This window comes from Fusarium musae, chromosome 5, assembly GCF_019915245.1.
Source record: "Fusarium musae strain F31 chromosome 5, whole genome shotgun sequence".
Classification (NCBI taxonomy): Eukaryota; Fungi; Ascomycota; class Sordariomycetes; order Hypocreales; family Nectriaceae; genus Fusarium; species Fusarium musae.
In genome coordinates, this window is record NC_058391.1 from 109,068 (window position 1) to 123,036 (window position 13,969).

At 49.3% G+C, this 13,969-nt stretch overlaps 7 protein-coding genes across 7 annotated transcripts; 3 read left to right on the forward strand and 4 right to left on the reverse strand.

Moving 5' to 3' along the window:
• Nucleotides 1–312: 312 nt before the first annotated feature.
• J7337_006383 (uncharacterized protein) lies at nucleotides 313–1,545 on the reverse strand (the record flags this gene model as incomplete). Its single annotated transcript, XM_044824047.1, has 2 exons — nucleotides 313–1,078; nucleotides 1,418–1,545. The coding sequence occupies 2 exons, from the start codon at nucleotides 1,543–1,545 to the stop codon at nucleotides 313–315; spliced, it is 894 nt and encodes a 297-aa protein (XP_044679704.1).
• A 241-nt stretch (nucleotides 1,546–1,786) lies between these two features.
• Nucleotides 1,787–2,965, reverse strand: J7337_006384 (uncharacterized protein; the record flags this gene model as incomplete). The annotated part of the gene is made up of 3 exons (XM_044824048.1): nucleotides 1,787–1,914; nucleotides 1,967–2,251; nucleotides 2,317–2,965. 3 exons carry the CDS (start codon nucleotides 2,963–2,965, stop codon nucleotides 1,787–1,789), a joined length of 1,062 nt encoding a protein of 353 aa, XP_044679705.1.
• A 561-nt stretch (nucleotides 2,966–3,526) lies between these two features.
• Nucleotides 3,527–5,215, forward strand: J7337_006385 (uncharacterized protein; the record flags this gene model as incomplete). Its single annotated transcript, XM_044824049.1, has 2 exons — nucleotides 3,527–4,439; nucleotides 4,488–5,215. The coding sequence occupies 2 exons, from the start codon at nucleotides 3,527–3,529 to the stop codon at nucleotides 5,213–5,215; spliced, it is 1,641 nt and encodes a 546-aa protein (XP_044679706.1).
• Nucleotides 5,216–5,954: 739 nt separating this feature from the next.
• On the forward strand, nucleotides 5,955–7,567 carry J7337_006386 (uncharacterized protein; the record flags this gene model as incomplete). Its single annotated transcript, XM_044824050.1, has 4 exons — nucleotides 5,955–6,011; nucleotides 6,065–6,134; nucleotides 6,170–6,618; nucleotides 6,668–7,567. 4 exons carry the CDS (start codon nucleotides 5,955–5,957, stop codon nucleotides 7,565–7,567), a joined length of 1,476 nt encoding a protein of 491 aa, XP_044679707.1.
• A 393-nt stretch (nucleotides 7,568–7,960) lies between these two features.
• J7337_006387 (uncharacterized protein) lies at nucleotides 7,961–9,039 on the reverse strand (the record flags this gene model as incomplete). Its single annotated transcript, XM_044824051.1, has 4 exons — nucleotides 7,961–8,119; nucleotides 8,197–8,658; nucleotides 8,814–8,937; nucleotides 8,993–9,039. 4 exons carry the CDS (start codon nucleotides 9,037–9,039, stop codon nucleotides 7,961–7,963), a joined length of 792 nt encoding a protein of 263 aa, XP_044679708.1.
• Nucleotides 9,040–10,055: 1,016 nt separating this feature from the next.
• J7337_006388 (uncharacterized protein) lies at nucleotides 10,056–11,465 on the forward strand (the record flags this gene model as incomplete). The annotated part of the gene is made up of 3 exons (XM_044824052.1): nucleotides 10,056–10,307; nucleotides 10,373–11,072; nucleotides 11,140–11,465. 3 exons carry the CDS (start codon nucleotides 10,056–10,058, stop codon nucleotides 11,463–11,465), a joined length of 1,278 nt encoding a protein of 425 aa, XP_044679709.1.
• Nucleotides 11,466–11,768: 303 nt separating this feature from the next.
• On the reverse strand, nucleotides 11,769–13,694 carry J7337_006389 (uncharacterized protein; the record flags this gene model as incomplete). The annotated part of the gene is made up of 1 exon (XM_044824053.1): nucleotides 11,769–13,694. The coding sequence occupies one exon, from the start codon at nucleotides 13,692–13,694 to the stop codon at nucleotides 11,769–11,771; it is 1,926 nt and encodes a 641-aa protein (XP_044679710.1).
• Nucleotides 13,695–13,969: the final 275 nt, after the last annotated feature.

Sequence of the window (13,969 nt, forward strand, 5' to 3'; positions counted from 1 at the left end):
CTTTGTTATGATCTGCAATCCAACCACTTCTATCGGGACGTAACACTTCACTTCTCAGCTCAACCATCCTTGGTAAAACGGAAAGACACTTTGGGCAGTGTACGAGTCAAGGCGTACGATATAAGCATAAGCTATCAGGTACATAAACTCAAAGTTTGGGCAGTGTACACCACTCACACAATCTTCGTATCAACGCTACTCCGTTGCTGTGATATGTCTCTGACAGGTTTCATATCAAGTTCTGCCTGAGATCCTTCTACTGCAGCTCAAGACTCCACAAGAAATAAAGTTCACTCCCAGACGGATCATGCATTAGCTCTGCAGATCCAAAACAGCCCTTCCCGCAAGCCTCCCACTTTCCATCTCCCTAAAGACCTCCGTCAACTCACTCAGCCTCCTCGTCTGATAATGCACAGTAATCACCCCCCTCGCCGCCAAATTCAGCACATCAATCGCGTCCTGACGATTCCCCAATATCGACCCAGCGATCTTGAGCTGCTTTTGAACAATAGGTCCAGGCATGGCGCTTGCTATTGCGACAGGCTTACCGCCGGGCATTCCAACACCGACTAATGTTCCACCAGGTCTCAATAGCTCAAGGCCTTGGGAGTATGCTGCGTTGCTGGATGCACATACGACTACTGCGTTGGCGCCGAGGTTATCGGTGAGCTTCTTGACCTGAGAGACCAACTCCTCACCGGGTGTCGCAGCATCCACGAAGACCTCAGCACCGCTCTCCTTCACCACATCTTCCTTGCTTGCCTGATCGATACCAATAACGCGATATCCAAAGGCTCTTGCAGCTATCTGCGTGACAAGATGTCCCAAACCTCCTCCGGCACCCGAAACAACAACCCAATCACCTGGACTGGCCGTCACTTTACGCAGCGCCGCGTACGAAGTCAATCCTGCACATAACATCGGTGCAGCTACTTCAGAGCTCACACCCTCGGGAATAGGCGTCAGGTATCGAGCTGGTACAGTGAGGTATTGTTGGAATGTCCCTGGGTTGAACATGCCGGATACAGACTGCTTGGCACAGAGGCCATCCTCTCCAGCGATGCAGTAGACTTGCTGTCTGTTAGTCAATCATGTAAGTGAAGAAGGTATTACATACCGCAACTACCGCAGATATCCCTCAGCCATTTGACTCCGACTCGATCTCCGATCGCGAAGCCGTGTATACCTGCACCCTCTCCAATCTGAACAACTGTACCAACACCTTCATGACCACCAATTTGAGCTACACCAATTGAATCAGCTGAGTTCACCAGTCACTTCGGAACAAGACCTACTATCAGGAAGCGAAAACGGCATCCCCCAAGAGTTCTTCATGATGGAAAGGTCTGAGTGGCAGACCCCGGAATGAGACCTGTTCCTATCAGCTCATGTCCATGATCAGAAGTTTGAGACTTACAGTTTCACCAGCACCTCTCCTGCCGATGGGCTGGGAGTCTCAATATCTACCACCTTGGTGCTGAGTTCACCAGGTTTGTCGTAGACAGCAGCCTGGTGGGATGACGGAGCGTTGGTAACGATTGCCATGGTAAGTTGTGATGAGTATGAACAATTCAGGATGAGATATTCAGTCAGGTTGGCAGTTGACTATTACTATAGCGTTCATGTGTCATTGTATCTATCGATATAAGATGCTGTCTTAATACCCCACAGATACTGCTTAGCTTCCCTTCGGCACCATCCGACAAGGCCGGGGGAGTCTCGCCGAGTCGGAAGTATGGAAGCGATAACCCAATACAGCCCAATATCCCCGCTTCCCTCCAAAACTTCAGTACTCCAATGGAAGTTTGAACAGCTTTATAGCGTTAGTCCTTCCAACTTGCTCTTTCGCGTCATGATCCAAATCCACAGTCCTCCACCACGCCTGCGCTTCCTCAATGTCGTCGTACGGTGTATCTGTCGCTTATTAGCTTCACTCTGTAACAGCTTTCATACTGTGAGTCTTTACCTATAGAGTACATGCATCTGTCGAGCCCAATTGTCTCAATGCAGAGCTTCAGGCCAGGAGTGAAGAAGTTTCCTGAAGTCGTGATGTAGACATTATGCTTGAAGTAGTAATCGTAGTCTTCCTTTGACGGGCGCGTGGCCTTTTTGCTTGGCTTGTTATACCAGTGGCTGGCTCTCCAGAGATTCAGAGGGATGCTGTCCATCAGCGTTAGTAAACGGTTACCGCTAGTGAACAGGGTCATACTTCTCTCCCAAGTGTCCAGCGACGATCTTGGCGCCGGGAAATCTGTCAAACACTCCTTCCGTGATGTCAGTCTCTAAAATGGTAGATATCGATCGATGATGACTCACCAGATGAGCAAAGTGCGTAGATATGGTATGAAAGATCCAAATGGAACTGCACGGCCGCACCTTGAAGATGAGGCCGATCTCCGTACAGTGACCCAGGCTGAAGGTCTTTGATCGACACATATCTCGGATGCAAGTAAATTGGTACATCCAATTCTTCAACCTTTTTCCAAAACGGATCATACTTGGCAGTGTCAAAGTATTCTCGTCCTGACCCTCCCTCGACGCTCTGATAGTCATTGACAAGTGCCCCAAAAAAGCCCAATTGTTTGACTGCGCGTTCAAGCTCCTGCGCTGCTTCTTCAGGATCATGCATCGACAGAGCTGCAAGGCCACCGAATCTGTCTGGTCGTTTCGCGACCTCGCATGCCAGCCAGTCATTGGCTTCTTTGGCTGTTTTTCCTGCGAGTTGAGGATTCGTTATGCCTTGGCATCCTGGTGCAGTCAATGACAAGAGCATGTACTCAACGCCTTCGGCATCCATGGTTGCGAGGCGCTTGTCATGAATGTCGAGCAGCTTAGCAGCGTGGGCCTCGAGCGCTTTGTTACTGCTGTCGCCAGGGTTGAGAATTGAAAAAGTTTCTTCGAGGAGCCATTTTGTCGATGGCGTGATAATTGCTTCTTCTACTGCGATGGTACCTCGCTTTGACATGATGAATAAAGTTGGATGTCGAAAGAAGGTTTGACTGTATTGATGAAATTGCGATGTGATGTACGACGAATACTTGCGGACAGTAGCTGATCGATTTAGACAACGTTAATAGGTTACGCTCTGAATGTGTACATCAAATTAGCCATTTACTTTCTCTTCTAAATAGAAGGCCACCATCAAGGTAACAGACTTTTTGTAGACTTCCTCATTGGACCTTTGCTCATCTGCTCCTCGCGTCTGCATAATTCATCACATAAAACTACCCTGTACTCAGCCGAAGACGCAGCCGGAATGGATGAAACGTGAGGGGCAGTCGGCGAGATGCTTCCGATAAGGGCTCCACTCTAAAGCCTACGAAACAGAGGTCCAGAAGTGGAGACGCCAGATCATGACCAATGTTGGTCTCACGAATCTAGAGTCATCAATAGAGACCAAGACAAATAACTAGAAGATTTGGCCTATGCTGAAGCTCGTATTTTGGATTGTTGTCAAAACATCTTGTCTTGCTCATTGGCTTCTGTTATCTGTTATCTGCTATCTCTTATCTTATCTCAACCCACGATGGCCCACATTTTCGATGTCGCACCGCTTATCGATACCGGGTATATCGACGGGAAAAAGGCCGGCAACCAAGTCAAGTACCCAAACACTGGAGCCTTCAGCGGCTTCAATAAGCCATTTCGCTTGGAGGGCGATATCTTTGATCTCGAAGTATCGGGAACTATTCCACCCGAGATCAATGGTACTTTTTACCGAGTTCAGCCAGATCATCGCTTCCCTCCCGTTTTTGAAGATGACATCCACTTCAACGGAGACGGCAATATTACTGCCATTCGCATCCAAAATGGCCATGCAGATTATAAGCAGCGATATGTCAGAACAGACAGATTCCTGGCAGAGACAAAGGAGAGGAGAAGTCTGTTTGGAAGGTACCGCAATCCCTTCACGGATTCAGAGCTAGTCAAGTCAGTTATCAGAACTTCTGCCAACACCAACATCACCTTCTGGAGAGGAATGCTTCTGGCCTCCAAAGAAGATGGCCCGCCATATGCCATGGACCCAGTCACTCTGGAGACCATCGGGCGATACGACTTTGAAGGACAGATCCAGTCGCCAACAATGACTGCACATCCAAAATTCGATCCTGAAACGGGTGAAATGATCTGTTTTGCCTACGAGGCCGGTGGAAATGGCAATGATGGATCGCGCCAGATCGCTGTCTGGACAATTGATGCAGATGGCGTCAAGACCGAGGAGGCTTGGTACGAAGCCCCGTTCTGCGGTATGATTCACGATTGTGGCATCAGCAAGAACTACATCGTTCTTCCCATGACGCCCCTAAAGTGTAACCCAGATCGTCTCCAAAAGGGCGGAAATCACTGGGCGTGGGATCCAAAAGAAGATCAATGGTACGGCATAGTCCCGCGGCGAAATGGAAAGCCCGAGGACATTATCTGGTTCCGGTCTGATAACGGTGAGCCAATTCGGTAATTTGATAAGGTGCTTACTGACATGCAGTCAGCATTCCACGGGCATGTTGCAGGGTGCTACGAAAACGAGGATGGCAACATCGTGTTTGATCTTACGGTAGCAGACGGTAACGTGTTCTTCTTCTTCCCGCCCGAGGATACATCAGCTGGTACCGTTGCAAAGCGGAACCGCTTGAACAGCCCTACTAAGCGCTGGATCTTTGACCCCAAGAGTCCTTCGGGGACACGCGTACAGGCTAGTGAAGAGTGGGACACGAGTGGTGAATTCTCCCGTATCGATGATCGCTATGTCACCAAGAAGTACAACCATTTTTGGCAAGCCAAGATTGATGGGTCTCGAGAGTACAACGCTGCGAAATGCGGTTCACCAGCTGGAGGACTCTTTAATTGTCTGGCTCACTATACATGGGATGAGAGGACGGAAGATATCTTCTGGGCCGGTCCCTGCGCTACATTTCAGGAGCCATCATTCATACCCAAAAAGAACGGTGGAGAAGGTGAAGGCTGGTTGGTTGCGCTATTGAACCATCTTGATGTCCTGCGCAATGATGTAGTCATCTTTGACGCGCAGAACCTAGCTGCTGGACCTGTGGCTACGATTCATTTACCGATGAAGCTTCGTCTTGGACTTCATGGTAACTTTGTGGATCAGTCGGATATAGAGGAATGGCAGGCTAGACGACAACCAGGTGGGGATGTTGGTCCTGTGAGACCGGCTGAGAAGCCTTTGCCCTGGCAGTCGGAAGCTGACAGCATATGAGTGTCGATTGATCATTTGCGAGGAGGATCGGATTGTTCGGTTGGGTTGTTAGGTACTGCATGTTTTATTAATCACTGGACTTGCTCTTAAAATTAATCGTTATTAAAGTTAAGCTTCCTTGTAATGAATGCGTGATGCATATCAAAACTATAACCCCACATACGCAAGCAATATCACTACCATGTCCACTTGAACCATAACAGTGGGCCACGTAAACGTCTAAGGCTAATCGTCGCTCGAGATCGACATCAAAGAGAGTAGTATTCAAAATAGACACATCCCAGTCTCAGAGATATCACACATTGGTGTCATGCATCCAAGGACTTAGATCGTCCACTCGTGCCTTGGACCCGACTCAACCACAGTTGTGATGTCAGCGGAGACCTCGGATAAGTCTGCAGGCCGCGATCAAAAGGCTCCGAATATGCAGTGACTATGCAATTACAATAGAATGTGTGATACCCCTCATGTTCTCGGATGGTTTAAACAAGAAGGATGCCAACCTCTCTTCATCGGAAGGAACGTCAACTGCGGGGGTGTCATCGGACTCATCCTTCCGATGGACAATGGATTATTCAGACGCCTCCAAGTGGGACACTTGACCTGTTATTGAAGTGGGGCGTCTCAATGCCGGCCGTTGAGTTTATAAGTGTGTACGCCATTGTATGTGGCATTAGACGTCCACCTGAGGGGAGAAAGAACACAATTTCACATCCCCAAATCAGCGCACAATCTAAATATGCCTGCTGCAAAGACCCCACGTGAGATTGAGACTCGTCTCTTCATCAATGGAGAGGTACGCAAGAGACCTCACTCAGTAAACCGAACACAATCCTGACCAGTGTATAGTTTGTCGAGTCATCAGACAAGAAGACGTTTGAGCTGAAGTCTCCATCCACTCACCAAGTTGTAGCTGAAGGTATACCCCTCTACCATATACCACTACGTCACCAGCTCACCTCTTCAAAGTCCACGAAGCAAGTGAAAGCGACACCAACGCCGCCGTCGCCGCAGCAAAAGCCGCATTCCCAGCATGGTCCGAACTCTCCCCCAAAGACCGAGGCCAGTACTTCAAGAAGCTTGCCTCTCTCATCCTCGAGTCACACCATGAGCTAGCATACCTCGAAGCCATTTCCATGGGAAGACCTGTAAAGGGTTACTTTGATGCTTTTGCCGCTGCTGACACGTTCAATTACTATGCTGAAGCTGGAGCGGTGGTGCTTGGCACGAGTAGTCTGAATATGCCTGGTCATTTGAACTTTACCCTTCGACAGCCTTATGGAGTGGCTGCAGCGATTATTCCGTGGAATGTGCCGGTTCTGTTCCTTGCTCTCAAGGCAGCTCCTGCGCTGATGGCAGGCAACGCAGTGGTTTTGAAGAGTAGTGAAAAGGCACCATTGACTGTGAGTTTCTCATCTTTTGTTGCGGATCACTTGTGCTAATGACTACCAGTCTGCCAAAGTCGCACAACTGGTCCAGAAGGCTGGTTTCCCACCAGGCGTTTTCAACATCATCTCCGGCCACGGCAAAACATCAGGCGCCATTCTCTCCAGCCACATGGACGTTCGAGTCCTCAGCTTCACCGGATCAGGTCCAACAGGTCGACTCATCCAAGCGGCCGCTGCAAAGTCCAACCTGAAGAACGTGATCCTAGAGCTTGGCGGAAAGTCTCCAGCAATAATCTTCGACGACGCTGATCTCGAAAAAGCAGCTGCTGAGACGGCATACTCCATCCAATGGAACAGTGGTCAGGTCTGTATGGCGAATTCAAGGATCTACGTCCACGAGAGCATTGCAGAGACTTTTATTGAGTCGTTCAAGACAAAGTTCCAGGTCATTGCGGCTGGAGACCCGACTGATGAGAAGGTCAACCATGGACCTCAAGCAGACGAGATCCAATACAACAATGTTCGTTCATACATTGAAATGGGAAAATCGTCTGGAAAGCGTATCCTAGGTATGGATCACGAGGCTACTCCAAATGGCTATCTCATCCACCCAACAATCTTCGTCGAGACCCACGAAGATGCTCGAATCATGAAGGAAGAAATCTTTGGCCCAGTCGTCAATATCAACACTTTCAAGACTGAAGCTGAAGCAATAAGTAAAGCCAACGATACAGAGTTTGGTTTGTATGCTGCGGTGTATAGTAAGAATATCGACAGGGCGATGCGTGTTGCGAAGAGGTTGGAGGCGGGAACTGTTGGTGTTAACTGTACTAGTCCCACTCAGGCGAAGGATATGCCATTTGGTGGATACAAGACGAGCGGCGTTGGAAGGGAGGGAACTACAGTTAGTCTGAATAACTTCTTGGAGACCAAGACGGTATTGGTGAAATTGGAAGAGTTTTAGTATAATGGAGAGGTCTAGAATAGTTATTGATCATGAACCAGCACCCTCATCTCTATCAAGCAATCTCACCACTGATACATTATAAACGATTTAGTGGATAGTTGTGTAGCAGGGATGCAGCATGATACAAACCAGGCTAAATAGCCTTTGTATAAGCATTTACCCACATCTTTGTTGATCTGGGCTTAGCAAGAGCTCCTCGCTCGATCAAGTCCATGTCATAGTCTGTCATTCCCTCCGCCAATTCAAACCTATGGAATTCCTGCAAAATTCTTGCGATGCACTTCATAATATGCATCCATGCTAGGCCTCTACCGATACATCTGTAGATCAAGTATGTTAGCCGTAACGCTTCAAGCCCTTCAAGCCACAGTCATGGGAACATGTGAGCTCTTACCCTCTTTGACCAGCCGAGAATGGGATAAAAGCTCTGTACATCGTGTCCTTCTTTTCAGAAGGCACGTCGAGCCAGCGCTCGGGCCTGAATTCATCCGGATCTTCGAACACTCCCTCATGACGGTGTATGGTATACGGCTGAGCTGAGATGACGGTCTGTTTGTGGCATGTTAGCGTCGATAAGGTTCAAATGCTCTGGGATATATCAGGCACGATGGAGGAATCTCGCTTACGCCTGGAGGATAAGAGACGCCTTCGAATTCAAACCCCGACTTCGGCACCACTCGTGGCATTGGTGCAGGTGCAGGAGGATAGATACGAAGAGTCTCGTGGATCACAGCATCTAGATAAGGGAGGTTGGCTAAATCAGTATTCGAGTAATTCTTGCTGAGCCTGCTCAGCTCTTGTCGTAGACGTTGATCGACATCTGGACGTTTGATCAACATCCAGATGATATATGTCAGAGTGATAGAAGTTGCTTCGGACCCAGCAACTCTAGTGACGGGACAGTAAGTATAGGCACCAATACTACTGGGCTCTGGAGTATTGACTAACATGAAACCGTGGCCAGCAAGTGCAATAGACCAAGCTGAGTAGCCGTCTTTCGGCTCCCCAGTCGCCGGGTCCAAATATTCTGACATCAACGATCCCAGCTTCTTTGACATATCCTGCTTGAGATAATCTTCTACTCGCTCCTGGGAATAAGAAAAGACTCGCTGAAGTCCATAATACGCGTTTTTCAGTTTTTTAAAAGGCAGATATGGTATCAAGGGTATAATTGGCGCAAACGTGTTTTGCTGGATGTCTTAGCAAATCATGCAGATGGGATGTGTATTCCTGGAATACTCACAAGTCCTATAAGCATAAAGGCATTGTTGAAGTCAATCACGTATTGGTGCTCTTTGCCAGATGTTACTTGGCCAAAGCTCTTGTTAAGGGCTAGATCTCCGATGACGTCCAACATGAAAAACTTGCTGTGTGAGGCGTCAGAATCATGTAGCTTGGGAAGCAAGAGATTAGCTGTCTTACAAGATTCCAAATAGATCGACCTTCTCTCTTTGCTTAACGATCTCCATCAAGATATCAAGTTGCTCGTCAAACCTTGCTTCATAGTGCTTTAGGCTACCCGGTGAAAACAGGGGCTGCAGATCGCGACGTTCCGCTATCGCTTGTTTATGATTGATGTAGTTGAATAGACCGGCATACTTTGACCCAATGCCCGGCTGGATAGTCGCATAGAAGCCCGTTTTCAGAAAGCTGCTGCACCTTGTGACGAACACGTGGTGGAAAGCTTCAGGTGAAGCTACAGACACCTGATTTGGTCCAATGCGCACAACGTTGCCGTACTTCTCGTGCAATTCATGAATAGCGCGAAATCGGTCATCTCAATGCAGATGTTAGAACAGCTTGGAAATCTGCGAGTTACTCACTTGTTAATGAATGGTAGATCTCCCATGCATTGCTGGAGGCGGCGAGCCGAGGGCCTGGGAATTTGCACAGGGGACTGAGATATAGACGATAAGTAACTCGGCAGAGGAATTCGATCAATTTAAAAAGCACGATAGCCAGAGCCAAAGTTGCAAAGACTCTAAGCCACTTGTACAAATGATGGGTGTAGGCGTGTAAGTCAAGGCTTGAATTAGTAGAATAATTCATTGTTGATGATCTGAGAGAATTTCTGGAAGGCGGATATAGCAGACTTGATTGTTTTGAGACGTCAACTCTTGAATGACATTGGCATTATTTATTAGTGCTCTGCAAAAGTGGCCATAGTCATCTTGATCATTCACTCACTCCCCACTATGCTCCGGGAGCTAGATAGCAATTTGGTGTACCCCCCTCACTTCCGTGCCGGTCCGGAAGTGAGGGGAGGTGGACACCCCCACAAAGATCGGATAGGTGGGGGCTCTGTAAGTGGCCGGACATGGCGGATGTCCATGTTGTATATCATGGTGCTCACATTACGGATTGGGGTATTTAGGGGAAGACTGAAGGCTCTATGCTAGGAACTCACAGTCGCACCAAGACCAGGTATTCAGTACAGACATACATACACATCCGGGCCTTGGTCACAGTACTTGGAAGTCCGACCATGGGCAATCAAATCGAGAACGAGAAGCCTGCTCCACTCAAGATTGTTATCTGTGGAGGAGGGATCGCTGTTTTCGCAGCAGCACTGCTCTTGCGTGAAGAGCACAATGTTCTGGTTCTTGAGTCTTCATCATCCAACGAGGAGCTGGGTGCCGCCATTACCCTCTCCATCAATGCGACCAGGGTCATGAGAAGAAGCTTCGCACGCGCAGGTTTCGATAAGGATCTCGCCCATTATGTTGAGGCTGAAAAGGTTGGAACACAATCTAGCCCTTTCGCTGGGTTACCGTTCAATCTGCTAACACCTCAAAGTTCCAGGAACTCCATTGGAAGGACCTCTCAGTCCTCCTTGAATGGCCAATCAGTGTAGTCACCGAGAAGTACGGCGAGCCATGGTGGTATTTCTCTCGCAAAGACGTCCACGCCGAACTCAAACGCGCTGCTCTCTCCGAAGACGGCTTGGGCACGACACCTCGCTTGATGATAGGCGCCCACGTCGAAAGAGTCGACTCGAAAACGGGTTCAGTCTTCCTTAAGTCCGGACAGTCTTATAAGGCTGACTTGATCATCGGTGCGGATGGGATTCGGTCTGCCAGTGGCAACTCAGTGTTTGGCAAGCTCGAGACAACACCTGAAGGCCTGTCTGCATATCGCTGCATGATCCGCACAGAGGAGCTGAGGAAGAACCCGCAGACACAGGTTCTGACTGAAAGTGCAAAGGTGCTAATGGTGATTGGCCCCGATAGAAGAATCGTGGTGTATCCTTGCTCGAGTTGGGATTGGATGAACTTTGTGTGCATTTACCCAGACACTAGCGACCGACGGCTCCAATGGCGTAGTGAAGTCGAGGTAAAAGACATGGTGGAACAGTTCAAGGACTTTCATCCTTCCATAGTCACCGCCCTGTCGATGGCTTCCAGTGCGGGAGTCTGGCAGCTACGGCAGCGCGTGCCATTACCGACATTGGTCAAGGATTGTTACGCCTTAGTAGGAGATGCAGCACATGCAATGGGTCCACGTATGTCTGCTCAATTCCCGGGTGTCATACGCTCCCATATGAGCGCCCACTAATGTTCATTTCACAGATCAAGGCCAAGGTGCCTGTCAAGCCATCGAGGACGCGGAGGCTCTTAGAATAATCTTGAGCGGTGCCTCGAGTGAGGATATTGCATCTCGGCTCAAAATATACGACCAGTTGCGCCTCCCGCGCATCACCAAAGTCATGGAAAACACAAAGAAAATGGCTCCGAGGGCCACCGATTCGAAGGAGTTTGAGTTTAAGAGTGCGCAGACATACAGCGACTACCATTGGGGCTATAAAGTGGCTGAAGAAGCGGTGGGCCTGATGCATGCACATGGGCTAGCATTGAACATTGTCAACGACGCAACTGGAGAGATCGGATTTGAATGATGTGGTTTATAGTGAGATTGCTATAGCAGATATTCAACATGGACTGATACATTTGATCAATATTTTTCTCATTCACCGTTACTCGTCAACACTTTATCCGCCATGAGTAGGGTCTCGCTCCGACTTATTGCCATCATTGATCTCCATAATCTGACATTTCCGCTTTGCCCTCGCCCCCAGGCTCCCGAAGCGCTGCGACTTTCCGTGTGGGCAGTTAGATTGCCGGCCAAGGTGGAGGTGCCCATCGGCTCCACTAGTGGACTACCCCGTAGTAGAACTGCGTGAACTACTCCCGGCGCTGTATTAACTAGGCGACGAGCCCAGGTCCTCCATCAGGCTAATCAGGTTGCCCACTAACAGCGGCGGGGCGTGGTCTGTAGAGAGTAGGCTACCACGTAGAGTATCGGCCGATAACCGCATGATTAATGCAGTATCTGCGAGTGTACAGAAAGTCTCTGCTACTCCTAGCTGCTCACTATGGCTGAGGCCCGGCGTTCCATACCCCAGGGTGCAGAATGCGCGGATATCGTCATTTTCCTCTCTGTTTAGGATGACCGGAATTATGGAACAGCAATCGGTTGGGCCATTGTGATCAAAGATCACAGTCTCAGCCCGCGTTGGACTTCTGTTACCAAGTATGCTGTAAGTCCAAAGCGCAAGAGCAGCATGATACGTCGCCACGGCGTAAAAGTTCTGCAGTGTCGTAGGCGGAAACTCGCGAGCCCTTCTGAGGACTTGGCCCGCGTGCCATACTGCAACTCGAGCAGCCGATGATTGCCTCCACTCACCTACAACGGGCTCTACTCTCCTCGCCTCGCTTTCTCCTTCTCTACCAGCAAAGCGTTGTATATGGGCCATAGGAGCATGAAGGACCATCATGACGTATTCTAACAACAGTCGAATCTCATGATGTGCGACATGCCTCTCACAGTACATACGGATAGCGATCAGATCTTGGTACAGGTCGCGTTGTCGGCTCATACACCATGAATCTATTCGGCGTCTTTTGGCCTCGGGTGTCGAGAAGAGGAGTGCGAATTGTTGTTGAAGGTCCCATACCTGATTGGCAATAGCGTGGATAGTGGCAAAGCAACAGAGGTGTAGATCAGTCTGTCCAAGGCATGTTTCGAGGACTGTGACATCGGCCAGAACCTCGGTCAGTAGCAGCCGCCGCGATCCACTATTACAAAACAAGAACTCTCGTCTCCATTCTTTGGAACTCTCTGAAAACCATACGTTGGGCGGGTACGGAACTGCCATGTTTAACTCGGCATAGCTAATCGCCGGTGCCTGGAAATAAGCCATTGATACCTGAGAGTCATGGATGAAAGCGCGGACTGCCAGACGCTTCAGTGACTCCTTCATCGCCCAGGATTTCCAGACAGCATCAAGCTGCTCAGCCCCATGTTCAAGATGTCCAGCCAAGTCGTGCTGAGGTGGCGAGGAGAAGGCCCCAGCCTGGAACAGCATAGTATATCCCGGCTGCATAAAGCTGCACGCAATCTCAGTTTTCCGCCTAAGCCCGCTCCAGGCTCCGACTTCCAGGGCCCTCAAGTATGCCTGGAGAGCCTGCAGATCTCTCGTGGTGCTATTATCACTCTCGTATAGCTGTCCCATCGCTCTGCGAAGGATCTCGTGCATGACGAGTCCTGTCACCTGGATCCGACGCTCAGGAACGATAACTGCACTAGCGGCGATGATTCCAAGGAGTAATTCCGGCCGCGCGTGATAACACGAGAATGTGCCTTCGTGGATGCTCGGTGCTAGAGATGCGCTCTCCTGGATGAAGAAGAATCGCACAAGGTTGTTTAGTAACTCGGCGGGTGGAAACGAGTGTATGGAGAAGTGAGATATCTTCATCGCAGTCACCAATACCAACAGGCGATCCCTGCATGCATCGTCCAGAGTGCTACCGATTATTCGTCCTGTCGAGGATTTCATCAACAGAGTAGTTCTCTCTCTCCTGCTGCCTGGGCCTAGGTTGATGACGTCCTGGCCATGGAAGGAATGCTGAAACCTAGAAGGTTGCCATGATGTCCAGGCACATAGCTGGTAAGCTTCTGACCGGCTCCTAAATGAAGGACCATGGGAGCCATTGTTAGTTAGCGTGGTACCTTCATTCTCGCCGGTTTTATTATGGGCAGCTACTGTAGCCTCAGAACTGGCCATGTCACCGGGTGTGCCCATAGTAAGATCCAAAAGTCCAGAATCGAACCATGAAAAGTCCATGCCCTCAAAAATGGATGAGACTGGGCATAAATCTCCAGCATAAGCGCACTGCGGCTCGATACCTGTATCTTTCACAGTCCGATCCCGGTTTTCATTTCCCGTCATTCCTTGGTGATCCAAGGTTCTAGACTCTTGACTACCTTCCGATGAACTGCTCTGTCTCTCTTGGGACCTCTGATTGATCAAAGTCAAGCCGAAACTGGGATCCGAACATTTTATACCCTTTGCTTGACACCGTGAACAAGGCTTCGAGTCACTGCATTTAGCTTTCGCTC